This window comes from Lemur catta, chromosome 3, assembly GCF_020740605.2.
Source record: "Lemur catta isolate mLemCat1 chromosome 3, mLemCat1.pri, whole genome shotgun sequence".
Classification (NCBI taxonomy): Eukaryota; Metazoa; Chordata; class Mammalia; order Primates; family Lemuridae; genus Lemur; species Lemur catta.
In genome coordinates this window covers 36,337,547-36,360,087 of record NC_059130.1, presented here as the reverse complement: position 1 = coordinate 36,360,087, position 22,541 = coordinate 36,337,547, and the positions used below count along the sequence as shown (strand labels likewise).

Genomic DNA, 22,541 nt, shown 5'->3' with positions numbered 1-22,541 from the left:
AGGTTGTTAAAGAATTTTTTTTTCTCGTGGGTTTGCCTGCTTATGAGCAATGTTTCTGTCTTAAATCCTGTAGGGTGCAATGTCGGAACAAGAGCGTATACAAGAATGCCTGAGGAAAGAAATAAGGTCACTTCTCATTTCCACCAAAGATGGTTTGACTGCACAGCAGTTGGAAAAGGAGTACCTCCTGATGGTTGGCAGCCATCTACCACTCCGAGTCCTTGGGTATCGGTCCACTATGGAGCTGGTGTTGGACATGCCTGATGTTGTTAGTGTCTGCACCTGTGGGGATGGTACTGTAATATTGAAAGGTAGGTTTAAGATATTTTTGAAGGTCTGTAAACTTTGTAATAAAAATAATCACTAAGTAGAGAATTGTTCTAGTTTTGCAGTTGTCCCAGGCAGAGGATTTTAATTTGCTGGGAGAGGAGGAATTCATAGGTACCTTTGAAATTGTGGACAAAGTAAGATTAAGAAACCATTCCCCAGACAAATGTGCATTCACAAAAATTACATTTGCATGTGATTTCAGGTTATTGTACCTTAAGTCAGGAGAGACATAACAATAGGACTTCTCAATTATAAGAACATATTTTAAATTCCATGAAGCACAAAAAAACCATTGTAGGGATGATACATGGGTTCTCTGTTCATCAGCTGGTAGTGGAGCTAGTAAGCTGTTGCCCAAAATGCAGTAAATGGAGGAGTCATGGGTTCGTGTTTGTTGTGCTACAGTTTCTTGGAAAGTTAACTGTATAAGCACAGATACAAAGGACAAAGAAGGGAATATGTTTTTCATCTATGATTTCTTTTTTCACATCTCCTTAGCCATTCCAGATGAATCCACCAAAGGAATAGCAAGTTTAGTTGCAAAACAGAGGAGCAGCCATAAAGTTCGAAGCTCCATGCAGAAGGGAAGGGCCAGTGTGTGTTCTGGGGCAAGCTCCCGTCGGCGAGTACCTTACCGAGGAAGGGTTCCTCCTATTCTTCCCGCTGTTGTGAAGAGTGAGTTGAAAGACCTGTTGGCGTTATCTCCTGTTCTCCTTTCTGATTTTGAAAAGGCATTTGCCAAGAGATTTGGACGATCATTCCAATATGTGCAATATGGATTCCTCTCTATGTTTGAAGTGCTGAATGCAGCTTCAGATATCATTTCTGTAGAGCAGACCAGAGCAGGTTCTTTGTTGACACTAAAGAAGAGTGTACCAGAGGACAAGCAGAGAAGATGGTCAGCAGGTAAGCATGTTAGTGTTAATAATTGTACTGTGGATCAGCAGATGTTGGAGCAGTCTGGCACATACAGAGGTGTGTAATGGCCAAGCTCCATGAGTTTGTTAAAATTGAAACCTGGCCCTACCACTTACTAGTTGAGTGATCTCAGGCAAGTTACTTAATTTGTCTAAGCCTTAGTTTCCTTCGTCTCTAAAATCGAAATAATAATACTTGCCTCTTGGGGTTGTGCTGAGGACCTTACATGAGACGAAGTCTGTAAAGTGCCTAGAATTTAGTAAGCTTGCAATAACTGGTAGCTATTATTAAAAACACAAGTTCAGCTCTCAAACACCGTAAATGAACTGTACATGACTATATGTTCACGTAAACAAGATATAACGTGGAAAACGAAATATTAACTAATAAAAGAAAAACGTTATTAGCATTAGCCCATCTGATCTTTGCTATCACTGGGTATATTCTAGGGGGCACTTAAATAATTTATATAGTGCAATGGTAACCACCTTATGTGTATAGCATTTTATCTTGGATTCTTATTACCATACTACGTAGCGTGAGTAATCCTCCCTTATATTAATAGATGAGGAAACCAAAGCTCAGGAAAGTTAAGTGTCTTTTCCAAAGTCACATGGCTGGAAAAGTGGTACAGCTGGGGTTAGATAGATACCAAGCTCTTATTACTGCTCATCAAGTGCTTTTTGACCTAATTGTTGTGTCTATTAAAGGCTCAAAAGACCAACATGATCATTTGTATAGTATCTCCCTATAGATAGAGTGTATACATTGAGCATATGGGGACCCTATTTGGGAGAATTCTATGCCTATTTCAGTGATTTTTTTTTTCTTTTTCTCCAAAATCTGCCTTTAGAGGAATGTAGGTGAACTATGAGAATGTGTCACGAGTTTATAAACCAATATTTACACTGTGGTGGGTAATGAAGTTTGAAGATATGCTCTGGTCAGGGAAGGCTGTGGAGGCCACTAATTGTTTCAAGTCTTGACTTCAACCTTGTCAGTATTCTTGATGTTTTCAAATTTAGGGGAATGAACTCATACTTTTAGACTTGCAAGAGGTTGATTTTTTTTTTTTAATAAGGCAGTTTGCCAATTTATTGAATAGTGAGGGTAGATATTCCTTCAAGTGACTGGACTGCTCATGTTCCCCATCCATGGTCCCTTCTTCCTATCATCAGGATACCTTGGAAGTAACCGCTTTTTTTGGTGAACTTGACCTTAGGGTAAAGAAAGAGCTAGGCCATGATGAGTCCAGTGATACATCTTTCATGTCGTGCAAAAGAATACACCTCTACAGTGGTATTCCCCCTTCCTGTAAATCTTAAAGAAAGAAATTTATACTCTAGAACAATATCCTTTTATCTGTAGCTTTTCATCTTCCCTCCCTCCATACTAGTAGGTAGTTGTCCAGTTTGAGAAGCATAGTTCTGAGCAGACTCATTGCTTGGAGACTTTTTGGTCTCCTAAGTGGGACACAGCTTTTTAGGTTTTTACCGATTAAAGCCCCACCGCTCTGTAATTATGTTCAGGTGACCTTAACTGAGTTTTAGATAGTCCCAACTTTTTCGGTGATAAACATATCTCTTGGCTTTCTGTGGCTGACTAATCACTGACACTGTATGTAAGTTTTATTGGCTTAATATAAAAATGTAAGCTTTCTTGCCTTAATTTTTATTTCTAGGTTGAGGGCAGTTAGTACACAGTAGCCTTTATAAATGACCACCCGAAAATAAACTAGAACTTGCTAGTGACAAGTTTTCTTTCTTCTTCTATTACTCAAAAAAGGTAAAATTTTTACCCAGCCACTTAGAATGAAACAAGGGCCATACTGCACAGGCTTCCCGGTGGCAAAGGCATGCTTTTCACAGCCCACCGCAAACGTGGGGCCACCGAAGCAAATACTGAATGTGGAGAAGACTTCCAAGTTAAATGTAGTGGAGACTTCAAGACTGAATCATACTGCAAAATTAAACCAGGTGAGGATCTGAGCTTAGGGATATAAATATACTTAAAATATTTTTTTAAGTTCTGTGGTGTTGTCACTTAGATCTGATAGAAAGGCTGACCTTCTAAAAGTTGAAGTCATTCATTTATTACAGATTTGACTAAGCATTTCCTATGGTTCTGTGGATTAGTAAGAAGTGAGAGGTGTCAGTGAGGGAAAAGTACAATTTTATCAACTCGATGGTTTCTACTATTTTCTGCAGATGACTCCTAAATCTGTATCTCTAGTTCCAGCTAATCACCAAAGTTATAGAAGCACATTTGCAACTTACCTCATGAATATCTTCATCTGAATGGCTGGCCCTGAGCACCACAATCCTGGTATTTTTTTGTAACTATAATGCTGAAGGACTTTGACTAAAAACTAATAGAATATGGCCAGTAAAGTCCTGATAAAATTACTATGTTAAATAGAACTCAGAATAAGCACATGGAAATTTAGTTCAAGACATAGAAGTGCCTTACTTCTATAACATAAAATTAGCTTCAGTAACATACTTTACATGTAGTACAATTTACCCATTTTAAATGTACATTTGAGTTTTGACTAATATGTAGTCATATTATCACCATCAAAAAAATCCAGAATGTTTCCATCATCCCCCAGAAGTTCCTTCATGCCACTTTGTAGTCTTTTTCCCCAAATGCAGCCACAGACAACCACTGCTTTTTGCAACTATAAGTTTGACTTTCCAAGAATTTCACGTAGATAGAATGAAACAACATCTATTTTTTTTTATTTCAGCATATTATGGGGGTACAAATGTTTAGCTTACATATATTGCCTTTGCCCCACCAGAGTCAGCGCTTTAAGAGTGTCCATTCCCAGATGGTGCACACTGCACCCATTAGGTGTGAATATACCCATCTCCTCCTCCCCCTCCGACCTGCCCGACACCTGATGAATGTTACTACCATAGTGCATATAGGTGTTGGTCAATTAATACCAATTTGATGGTGAGTACATGTGGTGCTTGTTGTTCCATTCTTGTGATACTTCACTTAGTAGAATGGGCTCCAGCTCTATCGAGGATAATACAAGCGGTGCAAGATCACCATTGTTTTTTGCGGCTGAGTATACTCCATGGTATACATATACCACGTTTTATTAATTCACTCATGTATTGATGGACACTTGAGTTGTTTCCACATCTTTGCAATTGTGAATCTTTAACTTAGTAAGATACTTTTGAGATTCATCCAAATTGTGTATGTTAGTAGTTTGTTTCTTTTTCTTGTTTAGTAGTAGTCCATTGTACTGATACACCTCAGTTTGTTATCCATTCCCCATTAGATGATATTTGGGTTGTTTCCTGTTTGGGCCTTTACTGGTAAAGCTGCTGTGCATACACTTTGTATGGATGTAGTTCATTTTTCTTAGGTAAATACCTAGGAATTGGATTACTGGGTCATATAGTAAGTGCATGTTGAACTACTGTTTTCCAAAATGGTTGTATGATTTTACTTTTTTATGAGAGGTCTAGTTGCTCCATCTCTTTAACATTTAGTATTGTCAGTCTCTAAAATGTTAGCCATTTGAGTGGATATGTATTACTATCTCATTTTGGTTTTAAGTTGGATTATAATAATGATGGATTATGAACATCTTTTCATATGCATACTTATCACTTGTATATCTTTTTTGAAGTGTCTATTCAAATATTTAGCTCATTTAAAAACCTTGGGTGGTTGTTTTATTGAATTGGAAGAATTTTTATATTCTGGATCTAAGTCTTTTATTAGAGATATGTTTAACAGATATTTTCTCCCTGTTTGCCTCTTCATTTCCTTAATCTTGTTTTTTGTGGAGAAGTCTTTTTTTGATGAAGTCTAACTCATATGTTTCTCTTTTGGTTCTTGACTACCTAATAGATCTTAATCCAAAGTCACAAAAACGTTCTTGTATGTGTTTTTCTAAAAGTTTTATGGTTTTAAGTCTTATATTTAAGTGTATTATCCATTTCAAGTTTATTTTTGTATAAAGTACAAGGTATGGATCAAAGTTTTCTTCATGTATTAATAAATAGCCAATTATTCCAGCACTACCATATTACTTTGGCACCTCTATCAGATCTCTGTTGACCTCATATACGTGTTGTTCTATTTTAGAATTCTATTCCGCTTCATTTATCTCCGCGTCTGTCCTTTTTCCAATACCATGCTGTCTTGATTACTGTAGCTTTATAATATCTTAATTGTATACAGTTATGTGTCACTTAATGACAGGGATACGTTCTGAGAAGTATGTCATTAGGCAATTTCATTGTTGTGCATACATCATAGAGTAGTATACTTACACAAACCTAGATGGTATAGCCTGCTACATGACTCATTGCTCCTGGGCTACAAAGCTGTAGAGGGTGTTAATTGTACAGAATACTGTAGGCAGTTGTAAGACAATGGTAAGTATTTGTATATCCAAACATAAAAAAGGTATGGCAAAAATACAGTATTATAATCTTAAGGGACCACCATCGTATATGTGGTCTGTTGACTGAATTGTCTTTATGCAGTACTTGGCTGTAGTTAAATCCTGTGACTTTGTTCTTTTTCAAAAGTGCTTTGGATACTGTAGGTTCCTTGCATTTCATATACTTTTAATTTGATATAAGTCAGCTTGTCAATTTCTACCAAAAATTAAGCTTGTGATTTTTATTAGAATTGCATTGGGTCTGTAGGTAAATTGGGATAGGGGGATGACACCTTAACAATATTGAGTTTGCTAGCTCAAGAGCATGGTATTTCTCTTCATTTATTTAGGTCTTTAAATTCTCTGTGATGTTTTAGTTTTCGGTGCATAAGGCTTGTATATATTTATGCCTTACATCTATAATAGTGATAGACATGTATTGATAATCCTGACCCTGTGTTAGCCTAGGCTAATATGTGTGTCTTAGCTTTTAACAAAAAAGTTTAAAAAGTAAAAAATTAAAAAATAGAAAACTCATAGAGTAAGGATATAAAGAATATTTTTGTACAGTCTATAGTCATACAATGGGTTTGTTTTAAACTAAGTGTTATTCCAAAGTCAAGGCTTATAAAGTAAATTTATAGTAAGCTAAGGTTAATTACTGAAGAAAGATTTTTATAAACAGCGTAGCCTAAGTGTATGGTGTTTATAAAGTCTACAGTAGTATACAAGAATGTCCAAGGTCTTCACATTCACTCATCACTGACTCACCCAGAGCAACATCCAGTCCCACGAGCTCCATTGATAGTAAGTGCCTTGTATCATTTTTTATCTTTTGTACTATATTTTTACTGTACTCTTCTATGTTTAGATAAGTTTAGAAACACAAATACTTACTGTTTATTACAGTTGCCTACAGTATTCAGTACAGCAGCATATGCTGTTCAGGTTTGTAGCCTAGGAGCAATAGGCTATACCAAATAGCTTAGGTGTGTAGTAGGCTGTACCATCTAGGTTTGTATAAGTATGCTCTATTATGATTGCCTAATGATGCATTTCTCACAACATATCCCCATGTTAAGTGATGCATGACTGTATCTTTCAAAGAACAAGCTTTTGGTTTTATTGATATATTTTTCTTTTTCTGTTTACTAGTTCATTGATTTGTGTGTGTGTATGTTTTACTTATTTTTATTTTCTTCCATTTACTTTGGGTTAATTTCCTCCTCTTGCTCTTAAGGTAGAAGTTTGGTCATTGATTTCTAATATAACCACTTAAGGCTATAAATTTTTTCTAAGTATTGCTTTAGCTACATCTCACAAATTCTGATATGCTGTATTTTCATTTTCAGTTCAAAGTATTTCAGTTCAAAATTTACTGATCTCCCTTTTAATTTCTTCCTTGTCTCATGGATTATTTAGAAGTATGTTTAATTTCCAGATATTTAGGAATTTTTCAGATGTTTCTGTTGAGTTCTAATTTAATTTCATTGTGGTTCAAGAATGTAGATTTCATTCCTGGTAAATATATTGAGACTTGTTATATAGCTTAGAATGTTCAGCTTGGTAAATGTTTCATAATCCACTTCAAAAGAATGTGTATTCTGCTATATTTCAGTATTGTGTTCTATTAATGTCTATTGAGTCAGATATAGTGTCGTTCAGGATGTCTTTATTTTTACTGATGTTTTCTTTGTTTTTCCTAAATTACTGAGGGAGGAGTGCTGAAATCTTCAAACATAATTGCCAATTTGTCTATTTTACCTTTTGGTTCAGTCAGTTTATGTTTTGTGTATTTTGCATCTGTTAGCTGCATACACATTTAGGATTATGTGTTTCTTGTGAATTGCCCCATTTATCACAATGAAATGCCCCCTCTTTACTGCTCATAACATTTCTTGTTCTGAAGTCTACTTTGTCTGATGTTACAATAGTCATGCCAGTTTTCTTTAGATATAGTGTTAGCATTGTATATCTTTTTTACATTCTCTTGATTTTACCCTACTTATTTTATACTGAAAATGAGTTTCCTGTAGGCAGTGTATAGTTGTCTTGCTTATTAAAAAATCTAATCTGACAATCTCTCTCTGATTTAATGGGAGTGTTTAGCCCATTTATATTTAATGTAAAAATTACTAATGTAGTTGAATTTAAATCTACCATCTTGCTATTCTGTTTTTTCTTTTCATTGTTTTGGATTACTTTTTAAAACTTTAAGAGAAGTTTTAGGATCACATAAAAATTGAGCAAAAACTTGAGAGTTTCCAAGTAACCCATTTCCTCACACATGCATAACCTGCCCCATTATTGACATTCTACACCACAGTGGTACATTTGTTACACTTGATAAACCTACATTGACACATCATTATTGCCCAAAGTCCATACTTTACATCAGGGTTCACTCTTGGTGTTGTACGTTCTATGGTTTATGACAAATATGTAATAACATGTATCTACCATTGTAATATCATACAGAATAGTTTACTGCCCTGAAAATCCTCTGTGCTGTGCTTATTCATCTCTCTCTCTCCCTTTTCCCCTGGCAACCCCTGATCTTTTTACTGTCTCCATAGTTTTGTCTTTTCCAGAATGTCATATAGTTGGAATTGTACACCACGTAGCTTTTTCAGAGTCGCTTCTTTCAGTTAGTAATATGCATTTACAGTTCCTCCGTGGCTTTTCATGGCTTGATAGCTCGCTGCTTTTTAGCACTAAATATTCTGTTGTCAGATGTACCACAGTTTATCCATTCACCTGCTGAAGGACATCTTTGTTGCTTCTAAGTTTTGGCAATTATGAACAAAGCTGGTATAAACATCCGTGTATAGATTTTTATATGGACATAAGTTTTCAGATCACATGGGTAAATACCAAGGAGTATGGTTGCTGAATTGTGTGGTAAGAATACGTTTACTTTTGTAAGAAAATGCCAAATTGTCTTCCAAAGTAAGTGGTACCATTTTGCATCCTCACCAGTGGTGAATGAGTGTTTCCGTTGCTCCACATTGCTTGTCAGTGTTTGGTGCTTGTCAGCATTTTGGATTTTGGATATTCTAATAGATATACAGTAGTATCTCATTGCTGTTTAAATTTGTAATTCCCTAATGACATAGGATGTTGAACATCTTTTAATATGCTTATTTGCCATGCATATAGTTTGTTTGGTGAGGTGTCGGTTCAGGTCGTTTGCTCATTTTTAAATTGGATTATCTGTTTTCTTATTGTTGAGTTTTACGAGTTCTTTGTATATTGTGGATATACATGTGTCTTTATCACATGTGTCTTTTGCAAATATTTTCTTCCAGTCTGTGACTCGTCTTCTTTTTTGATACTGTCTTTCATACAGCAGACGTTTTTAATCTTAATGAAATCTAGTTTATCAATTATTGCTTTCATGGATCATGCCTTTGCTGTTTTATCTAAAAAGTCATCACCATAGCCAAGGTCATCTAGGTGTTCTATGTTGTTTTCTAAGAGTTTTATAGTTTTAAATTTTACATTTAGGTCTATGATGCATTTTGAATTAATGGTTGTGGTTTTTCTTTCTTGCAAGTTGATGTCCAGTTGTTCCAGAATCATCTGTTGAAGAAACTATCCTTGATTCATTGTATTGCTTTTCCTCCTTTATCAAAGATCAGTTGACTATATTCTAAATCTGAGCTCTCCAGTCTGTTCCTCTGGTCTTATTTGTCTGTTCTTCCATGAATACCACACTATCTTGGTTACTGTAGCTTTTTAGTAAGTCTTGAATTTGGGTAGTGTCAGTCCTCTGACTTTGTTCTTCAATATTGTATTGGCTATTCTGGGGCTTTTGATTCTCCATATATACTTTAAAATCAGTTTGTTGACATCTACAAAATAACTTGCTGGGATTTTGATTGGTATTCAATTGAATCTGTAGATTTAAGTTAGGAAGAACTGACATCTTGACAATATTGAGTCTTCCTATCCATGAACATGGACTATTTCTCCATTTATTTCTGCTTTGATATCTTTCATCAGAATTTTGTAGTATTCTTTATATAGATCTTTTACTTACTTTGTTGGATTGATACCTAAGTATTTTATTTTGGGGGTACTGATGTAAATGGTATGTTTTTAATTGCAAGTTCTACATGTTCATCACTGGTGTATAGTAAAGTGACTATTGTACATTAACCTTGTATCCTACAACCTTCCTATAATTGCCTATTAGTTCCAGGAGGCTTTTTTATTCTTTCAGATTTTCCACATAGATGATCATGTTATCTGTGAATAAAGACAGTTTTGTTTCTGCCTTCCCAATATGTATACATTTTATTTCCTTTTCTTGTCTCATTGCATTGGCTAGGACTCCAGCTAGATATTGAGAAGCAGTAGTGAGAAGGGACATTCTTGCCTTGTTCCTGATTAAATATTTTTTAGGATTCAAATTTATCTTTTATTTCTTAACTATACTTCTTTGGTTTATATTTTTAGTGGATACCTTAGGGTTTTCAACGTATATTTCTAACTTAGCGCAATTGACCATCACATATTATTTTTATTTTAATTTATTATTTTTTTATTTCAGCATATTACGGAAGTACAAATGTTTAGCTTACATATATTGCCTTTGCCCCACCCGAGTCAGAGCTTCAAGCATGTCTATCCCCCAGACCGTGTGCACCGCACCCATTAGGTGTGAATATACCCATCCCCTCCTCTGCCCTCCCACCTGCCTAACACCCGATGAATGTTACTACTATATGTGCACATAAGTGTTGATCAATTAATACCAATTTGATGGTGAGTACCTGTGGTGCTTGTTTTTTCATTCTTGTGGTACTTAGTAGAATTGACTCCAAGCTCTATCCAGAATAATACAAGAGGTGCTATATTACCATTGTTTTTTGTGGCTGAGCAGAATCCCATGGTATACATATACCACATCTTATTAATCCACTCATATATTGATGAACACTTGGGTTGTTTCCACATCTTTGCAATTGTGAATTGTGCTGCTGTAAATATTCTAGTGCAGATGTCTTTTTGGCAGAATGCTTTTTTTTCCTTTGGGTAGATGCCCAGTAATGGGATTGCTGGATCAAATGGTAGTTCTACTTTTAGTTCTTTGAGGTATCTCCATATTACTTCCCATAGAGATTGTATAGTTTGCAGTCCCACCAGCAGTGTGTGAGTATTTCTATCTCTCCACATCCACGCCAACACTTATTGTTGTGGGACTTTTTGATAAAAGCCATTCTCACTGGAGTTAAGTGCTATCTCATTGTGGTTTTGATTTGCATTTCCCTGATGGTCAGAGATGTTGAGCATTTTTTCATGTTTGTCTGCCATTAGTCTGTCTTCTTTTGAAAAATTTCCATTCATGTCCTTTGCCCACTTTTTAATGGGGTTGTTTGATTGTTTTGTTTTTTTTTAGACAGTGTAAGAATTTTAGGACAGTAAATTTAAATTTCCTCTCTTCCATCTTTTGCATTATATGTTTTAATTCTCATGTGACATGTCTCTTGAAATATTGTTTTTGCTTCAAAGGTATTTTGTTTTTTATTTAGTTACCTTAAATAAAAAATACTTATTTTAATAGTAAAATAATATTTGTTGAAAAAAGTCATTTTTTTTAAAGAGACAGGGTCTTACTCTGTTGCCCAGGCTGGAGTGCAGTGGCATGATCATAGCTCACTGCAGCCTCAAACTACTGGGCTCAAGGGATCCTCCTCCCACCTCAGCCTCTGAAGTCCTCCACCATACCTGGCTAATTTTTTTTTTTTTTTTAAGAGATGGAGTCTTGCTTTGTTGTCCAAGTTGATCTCAAACTCCTGACCTCAAGCAGTCCTCCTGCATTGGTCTCCCAAAATGCTGGAATTACAGACATGAGCCACTGAGCCTGACCAGAAGTCAATTTTTAAAAGATTAAAAATGAAAAACCTGTTTACCCACATTTATTATTTCTGATGCTCTTCAATCCTTAGTGTCCAAATTTCCCTTTAGTATAATTTTCTTTCTGCCTGGAAAATTTTAACATGTCCTCTAAGATAAATCTGTTGGTAGTGAATATTCTCAGCTTCTATTCATCTGAAAGTCTTTGTCTTAATTTTTGAAATATAATTTTGCTGGGTATAGAATTCTAGTTTGATAGTTCCCCTTCCCTTTTAGCGCTTTAGAGATGTTATTCCATTGTTTTCTTGTTTGCATGGTTTCTGACAATAAGTCTGTAATAATTCTTCTGTGCATAATGTGTTTTTTTCCCCTCTGATGCTTTCAGAATTTTTCTCTTTGTGATTGGTTTTCTGCAATTCTATTCTAGTGTCCTTTGGTATAGTTTTATTTTTATCCTGCTTGGGATTCATTAAGCTTCTTGTATTATTGAGCTTCTTATATATGGGTTTATAATTTCCATGAAATCTGGAAAATTTTTCTCTAAATATTCTCTTTTCCTCTTCTAGGGTTACAATTACACCTATTTTAGGCTGCTTGTTATTTTCTTAGGGGTCACTGGTGCTCTATTTCTTTCTTTGTTCTCTTTTTCCCCACCATGTGTTTTATTATGGATAGTTTCAGTTGCTAATTTCAAATTAATCTTTCCCTCAGAATCTAACCTCCTAATCCCACCCAGATTATTTTTCATTTTGGATATTGCATTTTTAATCTCTAGATGTTCAGCTTAGGTTTTCTTGTTTTGTTTTGTTTTTCCTGCAACCCTCAGTATCTTGGTAACACTAGGTCTTTTTTATATCCTCAATTTCTCTCCTCATTGTATTCATGCTTTCCTTATATATGTGATCTTATTTATAAGATTTATAATAACTGTTTTGATGAGCTTGTCTAATTTTATCATCTGTGTCATTTCTGGGTTTTTTTTTTCCTGTTGATATCTTTTTCCTCCTCTATCTGATCATATTCTTTTACCTCTTTGCATGGCTAGTAGCTTTTGATTGGATATTAGACGTTGTGAATTTTTCATTGTTAGTTTTACATAGTGAGTTACTTGGACTCAATTTGGTCATTTTTAATTTTTCTTTTTTAAGCTTTATCAGGATGGGTGCTATGACTGAATTGTATTCTTCCAAAATTTATATGTTTAAGCCCTAACCTCCAATATGTTATTAGGAGATGGAGTCTTTGGGAAGTAATTAGGGTTAGATGAAGTCATGGAAGTGGGGTCCTCATGATGGGATTAGTGACCTCATAAAAAGAAACACTAGAGAGCTAGCTTTCTCTCCACATGGACACACTGAGAAAAGGCCATGCGAGCACACAGCGAGAAGGTGACCATCTATAAGTCAGGAAGACAGTCCTCACCAGGAACCAAATTGGGTAGTACAGATTGAATAGCCTTTATCTAAAATGCTTGGGGCTGAAAGTGTTTCAGATTTCAGATTTTTTGAATCTTTTTGAATTTTCATGCACATATCTTGGAGATGAGAAAGGTTCAAATAACCTTTCACTTATGTTTCATATACAGAAAATTGACAGATCTTTAATTTTGAAGAAATGGGAAGGTGTATTTTTTACAAATAGGATTATGTAGGGTCTGATAATTATGTAGAGTCTATCCTGCTAGAAATTAAAATACATAGTTTAGGAATTAGAGCCCACGTCTCAGAACAAGATTTAAATTGTTCTGGTGGCAAAAACTTCAATTCAAAGTGAAATGTGGTTAGTAGGTTGCATCTCTGAGGAATTCTTGCAGCTGCAAAACAAGATAAAACTCAAAAGAAAATATAGAAGAAAGTACATCTACTACATCTGTCACTCCTCACCTTGGAACCATGCCATGACAAAATATCTTAAACTGTGCATTTGTTATTGCCTAGCTCTCAAGGCTTTGTAGGCCAAATCGTCTCTGTTGTAACTACTCAACTCTGCCTAATAGTGCAAAAGCTACCATAGACAATATGTAAATGAACGAATGTGTAATTATAGATATCAATCTTCTTCTTAGTCCCAGATCCACATGGGAATGCCCAGAAAAATGCGAAAATAGGGAAATACTTAACCTTAAAAGCCAGATAGGGAGCCATTCACCTGCCAAAACTTTGAGGGATTTCTGCTGAATGTGGCGCCAATGATATTGGGTGAAAAGAAGAGTAGTGAATTGCCTGAGAGAATCCTGCCAGGTTGAGCGCTGCTTGCCAGAGGGGCAGGCAAGGGTCATGTTGAGCTCACATGTGTGCCAGGCACCACAATGTGCATTCATTGTGCCTCACCTCACTAGTTTCACATCACATCAACCTCATGAGAGATTGAGATTATCTTCATTTTCAGGGGAAACTGAGACCTAAAAAGTCATACGGTTTGTAAATAATGACAGGCCAAGTGACAGCAAGATGAAAGACCAAAAGGAAAAGTTTAGAAGGAAAAAATATTAATAGTGATTGTGTCTGGGTGATAAGATTTTAGGTAATTTGTACTTTTCTTTATACTTCAGTGACTTTTCTGATTTCTATATCAGTTATCAACTTTAGGGTTTTGAGTGAACCTAACTCCAGGAGGATCTTTCACTCCAGTTTAGTTCCCCACTGTTGTGGCTATTCACTGGACCTTCCTTATATGGATATGCTTCCTGCTGCTTTCTAATGATAACCTCCTGTGTTTCCAGCTTATTTTTAAACTATTCCCATGCATCAACTTTTTACTTTACTGGGGCCTGTCTGTGCCTTTGACTTCTCTCTACTAAAACCCTCAGATACCTGCTATCTTAACTCAGACCCCTTCTGTCTTTACTTCCTACCAACTTTAGATTATCATCCATTATTTCTTCCACTTATTTTTCCACTTTTTCTCTTTTGTCATATCTGACCTCCCTCCTCTTTCCTTCTACTTTTAGGAGTGGGCTTTGCTTCTGAACTCAGAGAATACTGAAGCTGTCAGCTAGTAACTCTCTCTACCTTCTGACCCTACATTCACAGAGCCTTCCCATGTACTCCTATCAGCTCTTTTCCTTTTCTTCTATTACAACAGAAGAGGTTTTCCTTGCTGCCCTTTTGGGCCAGTCATTCCACCCATGCCACACTCACATTCATTCCCATCCCCCAGGGACCTTCCACATCCCCTCTCTTCCCTACATTAGGCATTCACTAAGTATGTCTTTAATAAACATTGAATACTTATGACTTGACTTTTTTCTTTTTTCATAGTTGGAGAATACATTCAAATCAGTTATTGCACAAATTGGACCTGGAGGAACTATCAATCCAGAACTAAAGCATAAGATAAAATTTGTAAGTATTTCCATTCTGGGACACAAGAATATTTGATTATAAATTTAGATATCATTTGTGCTTTGAATTAGTTTGCAAGTACTTATTAGTTTTATATTTGTATTAATCATTTTTAATATACTGCAAATGAAATGGCATTCTGTTAAAATCAGAAAAAAATAAATACATACTCTTAAAAATTTTTAATGTAAAATTATTTAGAAAACAAGTTTTTCCATAAATACTCTCTTCCATTCCTTCTTCCGCTCACCCCAATAAATCACTGTTGACAAACAGTTCAAGACCTTTTCAATTTTATATACATGCACATCAAATATTCCAAACAATATGTGGTATCCCATTATGTTGATGTACCATGTTTCATTTATGAGATCCATGATTGATTAAAATTTGGGTTGTTTATACTCTTGCCTACTGAAATGTCCATGAATATTTATCTAGAAATGGAATTGCCAGGAAAGATATTAAATATTTTATGTTTTGATTATAAATATTACTAAATTGCCCTCTAAAGGTTTGAACAGATTAGTGTTACTGTCCAGTCATGTTGTTTTAATTTATTTCTCTTGATTTTTACATGGAGCATCTTTTCATATGCTTAGTAGTCATTTATATTTTTTATGTGAATTAGTTGTTCATGTCCTTGGTCTCATTTATTTTGTTTTACTAGTATGTGAAAGCTCTTTGGTTGTTATATATTGGGCCAAAGGGTATGTATACTTAAGTTTTTGGTGGGAGCTGCTAATCTTGATTTGAGTAACTGGGGTGCCATTACAACTCGTACTAATATTATTCCATTTCAACCGTCATGATTCTACTAGGAGAAATGCAAAAACCCTGATGCATTCAGGTACTGTTATTTTGTTTGGACACTTGAGCAAGTGCCCAACAATTATTTGTGAAAGGATGCTTAATATGACTTTTTTTTTTTTCTTTTTTTGAGACAGAGTGTCACTTTGTTGCCCTGGCTAGAGTGAATGCCGTGGCGTCAGCCTAGCTCACAGCAACCTCAAACTCCTGGGCTTAAGCAATCCTACTGCCTCAGCCTTCTGAGTAGCTGGGGCTGCAGGCATGCGCCACCATGCCCGGCTAATTTTTTCTATGTATATTTTAGTTGGCCAGATAATTTTTCTATTTTTAGTAGAGACGGGGTCTTGCTCTTGCTCAGGCTGGTCTCGAACTCCTGACCTCGAGCAATCCACCCGCCTCGGCCTCCCAGAGTGCTAGGATTACAGGCGTGAGCCACCGCGTCCGGCCAATGAGTTTTTTATGGTACTAAAAAATTAGAGAAAAATTAAGCATTCATTGATATAAAGGATTGGTTAAATTATCCACCCAAACTAGGTAATATGTGACTTATAAGAAAGTTTAGTTACATTTCTATTAGTTTACATGGAAGTATCTTTTTGACATATTGTTGGACTTTAAAAACAGGTTTTATTGTATAGCACATTTAGTATTGTCCTTGCATATAAAACCATGAATAATGGTGAGTGTATGCCTGCATAATGAGGTTTCTGAAAGGATGTTTTTTGAAATGCAGCAATGGCTGTCACTGCGTCACAGGACTTTGAAATAACTTTTACTTTATATTTTTCTGAAGCTCAAATTAGAACTTTGTATAAAATATATCTGAAAAACTCTAGGAAAACAAAGCTTTTTATACCTTATTGGGGTAGAGTAAGTCCCATTCTAGAAATTTATCCTAGTAAATCATTGGACAAGTGTGCAAAACTCAAGAATGAGGATAATTATTGTAATATTTGTGATGAAAAATAAAAGATCAGATAAACTTGGGCATATTGATTATTTTGAAAAATCTGTAGCCAGTAAAAATGTTGATCTGTATTTACTGACATGAAAAGATGTTTATGGTATGATCTTTAAAAACTGGTTATAGAAATATTGATCTTATTTTTATATTAAATATAGGTATTTTATATACATATATACAATAAAGCTATTTATGGATTTTTCTTTGCTTAACTGTATTTTCCAAGGTTTTCTGTAGTGTTCATTGCTTTTCTACAATTAAAATGCTTGAAATTACGCTGTAGAATATTAATTTTATGTGAGCTGAAGTTAAATGTTAGCTGAGTTAAAGAAGTATAGGAATTTGTGAAGAGTTGTGGGATTACAGTATCATGTAATAATTTCTCAACTCTGGAAATATTGTAAATCACTTTTTTGTTATAATATTTTTTAAAACTGGAAACTGATTTTTTTAAAATGTGACTATAATTCATTCAACAATGTTGTTTTTTGCCTTTGTTACTATTTAAGTTTGTAGTATCTTATTTTGATAGTGTTACCCAGTATTCCCATTATGTCTATATTGTATTTTACTTTCTATTTATTAGGTTGTATCTAAGTTTCCAGAGGGTTTGTTTATTTCTAAACTGCTTAGAGAGTTTGAGGTAAGTGTTTTCTTTTTCAACAACTGATTTTTTTATGGCTTATGTTTTTTGTAATAGACACAAATTTTATTACTACTCCTTGGATCCTCTAAATCTATGCTTTGCACATCCTGTTTTGCAATTTAGTATATTTTTTCTTTATTAGGAGAGTTAAGAATATTGTCCTTAACAAATACTTGATTATGCATAAGAGAAGTTTTTAATCACTTACTGTTATTGGAATAGATTAACTTATTTTTAATGTCTGATATTCATAATACCAAGTGTCAGTGGGGATTTGGAGAAAAAGAATACCTCATAAATTGCTTGTGGGACAAAATCCTTTTGGAGAGCATTTTGGCATTATCAAGTAAAATTGAAAGTGTGTACTCCCAGGAGTCCAGCAGTTCCATTTCTACATATGCACTCTAGAGAAACTCTTGCACGTGGACACCTGAAGACATGTTTAAGACATACACATCACAACACAGGAAAAAAACTAAATGGCCATCAATAGGGGAATGGATAAGTACATTGAGATTGACCATTTAGACAATGGAAATAGTATGTGGTAGTGTAAAACAAATGAATTAGATCTGCTATATGCACCATGGGTCATTTTTCGAAACCAGAATGTTGAGTAAAAAAAATCAAGTTGCGGAATGATAATTTATATAATGCCATTTATCCAAATTTTAAAAAGGTAAGTACTATATACTATGTTAGCTGTGTGCCAGGCCTTATTCTGAGTGTCTTTGATGTACTTATTCATTTGATTTTTCACAGTAAATGGAGACACAGGGAAGTGTAACTTGCCCAAGGATCTGAAAGCTAGTAGTGGGTAGAGCCAAGATCTGATGTGGGGCAGCCTGGCTTCAGAATCTTAACTCTTAACTACTATGCCATGGAAACTATAGTATATTTACAGATACAAACACAGATTTTGTGAGATAGTATAGTGTAATGGTTAAGATACATTACCTCTATATGGTATTTTATAGATGATAGACATAGACAATGAAAGCATTTCAGAAATACATGCCCTTAATACAGATGTAAACTGAAATCTGCCATTTCAAAAAGATATAATAAAATGATGCAAGACACAAAAGAACAGCATAAATCTGAATTACATGAATTTTGAAATAAGGTGACAGACAGGACTTGGGAAAGAATTAGAAATGAAACCTTTGCTACAAGCATTACAAGAGCAAAAAACTACAACAGATAGTGCCTTAAGAAAAAATAGTAGGTAAAAAAGAGGAACGATCCGAAAACCAAAAGGAAATGAAGGAGGTGCTGAGGATCCAGGCATAAAAGTCTATCTAAGGTTTTTGAAGTATATTGAAAAACTCAAGCATGCAAACATATTAAGACAGTATTATGTCTGAGTAGCCTATATTAGAACAATCCTATAGTTAACCATTATAAATTTTTGATAAAACATAAGAACCACTATCTGTAGAAATTGGCCAAAAGCAGGCAGAAACTGGAGGGAAGTCAGAACCTGAAAGAGAGAATGGCACCTTATTTGTTTGCCTAGATCTTGGTCTGATGGCAATCACCACCCAATGCCTGGCACTGGGGACTTGAATTGAAATCAGAAGGTTTACTGGCTTGAGAAACCAGATGATAGAATTTGGAGCTACCTAAGCAGCTTAAAATTGAGGGGAGAGGAGAACATTTTAGGATGGAGAAAATGTATCAGTACAAAGAGGGAGCAGTAAATTTTGCACATAAAATCTGCCCAGATCTCTGGTTGACCTCTGAACTGCACATGCTTGGGGCAGACTCGGAGCAGCCCTTGTTCTTTTAAGGCTAAAAGAACTTATTTCAGTTATTGTCCATCAAAGGGTGGCAGATTTGGGGTTTAAGTTCAGCCAGATTAACTTCCTGCTAAAATAAAGCAAAAAGCAATACTCTCTGAAGGAGTATAAAAGATTCCAGCATCTCTACAACACATCTATCATGATGCCCAGAATACAAAACAAAATTACTAGTTATAGTAAAGAAGAAAATGTGACCCTTGGTAAAGAAAAAAAGAAAAATTAATGGTAACTGACTCTGAGATGGGGCAGATGTTGAAGTTAGCAAAAAAGGTTGTTTTTTTTTTTGTTTTTGCTTTTTGAGACAGAGTCTCACTTTGTTGCCCAGGCTAGAGTGAGTGCCGTGGTGTCAGCCTAGCTCACAGCAACCTCACACTCCTGGGCTTAAGCGATCCTACTGCCTCAGCCTCCCGAGTAGCTGGGACTACAGGCATGTGCCACCATGCCCGGCTAATTTTTTTTGCTATATATATTTTTAGTTGGCCAGATAATTTCTTTCTATTTTTAGTAGAGACGGGGTCTCACTCAGGCTGGTCTTGAACTCCTGACCTCGAGCTATCCACCCGCCTCGGCCTCCCAGAGTGCTAGGATTACAGGCGTGAGCCACTGCGCCCGGCCGCAAAAAAGGTTTTAAAGGAACTCTCATAACCACATTAAAGGATTCAGGATATCTTAGTGGAGAAAAACTATAAAAATCAAACAATTTTCTAGAACTTAAAATACCTGAAGGAAAAAGTACACTGAAATATCTTAATTTTTCTTCTGCCATTTCCAATTTATCAATAAACTTCAAGACAGATTAACAGAAATTATCCAATCTGAAGAACAGAGAGAGAGAAACAAAAAAACTAACAGAACTTGAGAGACCTGAAACTTGTGGGACAATACAAAGTAGTCTAACATATATGTAATATAAGTCCAAGAAAATGTAAGCAGAGAAAATATTTGAAAAAATAATGGTCCCTGCTTTCCTGAATCTTGTAAAAGAAGCCCAGAAAACCCCAAGGAATACAGAGAAAGCCTTACATAGGCACATCATAGTCAAACTGCAGAAAACCAAATGTATATAAATTATGAAAGCAGCTAGAGAAAAATGACACATTTGCATGTAGGGAAATAGTGATACCAATGATGGCTGACCTCTCTCTTATCAGAAACAAGGTCAGAGGATAATAGAATGACGTTTTTGAAGGGCTCAAAAGCAAAACTGTTAATCCATTATCTTATATCCAGTGATAACATCAAAAATGAAGGTAAAATAAAGACATTTTCAGATAATCAAAAATAGAGAATTGTAAACAGAGCTACACTACAAGAAATGCTAAAGAACATTCTTCATGCTAAAGGGAATGATGTCAGGTTGGAACATGAATGTCTAGGAAGGATTGAAGAACAAAGGATATGGTAAATATGTGGGTATTTATAAAAGACTGCTTTCTTTCATCAATTAAAATATGACCGTTTAAAGCAAAAATTATAACATATAATTGGGTTTATAACATGAAGATGTAATACGTAGAAAAACTATTGCATAATTAGTAGAGGATTAGTACATGGAACTTACAGAGTTATAAGGTTCTTAAATTTTATGTGAAGTGGTACAGGAAGACTGAAACATTTAAGGATGTATATTGTAATGCTTAGAAAAACCATAAATGCAGATTTATAGCTATAAAGCTAATAGATAAAATAAAATCATATAAAAACACAGCAAACTCAGAGGAAAACAGGAAAGGAAGTACAGAGGAATAAAATACAAATGGGATGACAGAAATTTAATAACAAAGAGTAACTAAATCCAATTATATTAATTTCATAAATGTGAGTGGGCTAAATATGACAATTCAAAGGTAGAAATTGAGACTGGATGAACAGAGATGCAATTATATGCTGTCCACAAGAAACACATTATAAATATAAAAACATTTCATTCAAAATAGAAGTTGAAAAAGGTATAGCATACAAGGAGTAAGCATAAAAAAACTGAAATGACTAAAATAACATTATGTAAAACAGATATCAAGACAAAATGTATTAGACATAGAGGGACATCTCATAAGATAAACGGTCAATTATTCAGAAAGACACAAGTCATAAAAGGGTACTAATCTAGCAATCATGCTTTAAAATAAATCATCTAAAAATTGGCAGAATTAAGAATTAATTCCACAAATTTAGTTGGATATTTTTTAACTCTTCCCCCATAGTTCATAGGATGGTTTAAAAAAACGAATAAGAACACAGAAAATCTGAACAACACTCTCTACCATCTCAATCTATTTTGCTCTTATAGAACACTATGTCCAGCAACTGCAGACTGCACATTATACTCAACTACACATTGAACTTTTGCCAGGATAGATCATGTAGCTGGCTATAAAATAAGTCTCAACAAATTACAAAATACTGCAGTCTTTATGTTCTCTGGTTAAGATGGAATTAAATTACAAATCAATACAATAAGTTAACATAAGAATTAACAGATATTTGAGTCAATGCGTTTGTAAATAACTTAGAGGAGAAATCACAAGGGAAATTAATGAAAATACAACATATCATAACTTGTGAGATATAGCTAAAGCAGTACCCAATGAGAAAAAAGGTATAGAATTATCATTGACCTAAAGATCTACCTTAAGAAGTCTGAAAAAAGAGAAGCAAAGTAAACTCAAGATGTTGGAAGAAGGAAACGATAGAAATCAATAAAATAGCAATCAAGAAAAATTAAAACCAAATGCTGATTCTTTGAAAGATCAGAAAAACAAATAAACCACTAGTTAGTCAAAAAAGACACAAATTACTAATTATCAGGAAAGAATACATTATTATAGATCCTACAGATATTAAAAAGGACAATAAAGGAATATTATAAACAACTGTGCCTATCATTCAACAACTTAGATGAAATGGCCAACAAATTCACGTTACCAAACTGAGGCAAGCTGAAGTAGAAAATCTGAATGTCTCTATAATTATCAGAGAAATGGATTTTGTTGGTTTAAAAAAAACAACAAAGAAACAAACCAAAATCCCCTGCATACAAAGGAGAGGATGGGAAACAAAACAAAAACTCAAGGCCCAGATGGTTTCTCTGGTGAATTCTATTAAACTTTTAAAGAAGAAGTTATATTAATCACATACAAATTCATTCATAAAATAGTACTATCCAACTTATTTCAGTGAGTACATTATCCTGCTACCAAAGCTTGACATAAACATTACAAAAAAAGCAATTAGATAGTGTTTCTTATAACATGCACACAAAAATCTATTACAAAACAGTAATAAATTGAATCCAGCAATATTTAACAAGAGTAGGTTTATCCCAAGAATTCAAAGTAGGAGTAACGTTTCAAAAGAAGTTAACGTAATTCACCATGTGAACAGAATAAAGAAGAAAAGCCATGTGGTCATTTTGATAGACACAGAAAAAGAATTACCAAAATTTAAT

General features: G+C 34.7%; 1 protein-coding gene across 1 annotated transcript in view; it reads left to right on the top strand.

The window, feature by feature from the left end:
- Positions 1 to 22,541, top strand: part of TDRD5 (tudor domain containing 5) — a 79,482-nt gene that overhangs the window by 430 nt on the left and 56,511 nt on the right. The window contains exons 2-6 of the mRNA XM_045547250.1: positions 74 to 311; positions 829 to 1,236; positions 3,034 to 3,224; positions 14,785 to 14,868; positions 17,229 to 17,285. Coding sequence (XP_045403206.1) covers positions 80 to 311; positions 829 to 1,236; positions 3,034 to 3,224; positions 14,785 to 14,868; positions 17,229 to 17,285 — 972 coding nt within the window. The 5' untranslated portion in view covers positions 74 to 79. The remainder of the gene's footprint in view (positions 1 to 73; positions 312 to 828; positions 1,237 to 3,033; positions 3,225 to 14,784; positions 14,869 to 17,228; positions 17,286 to 22,541) is intronic.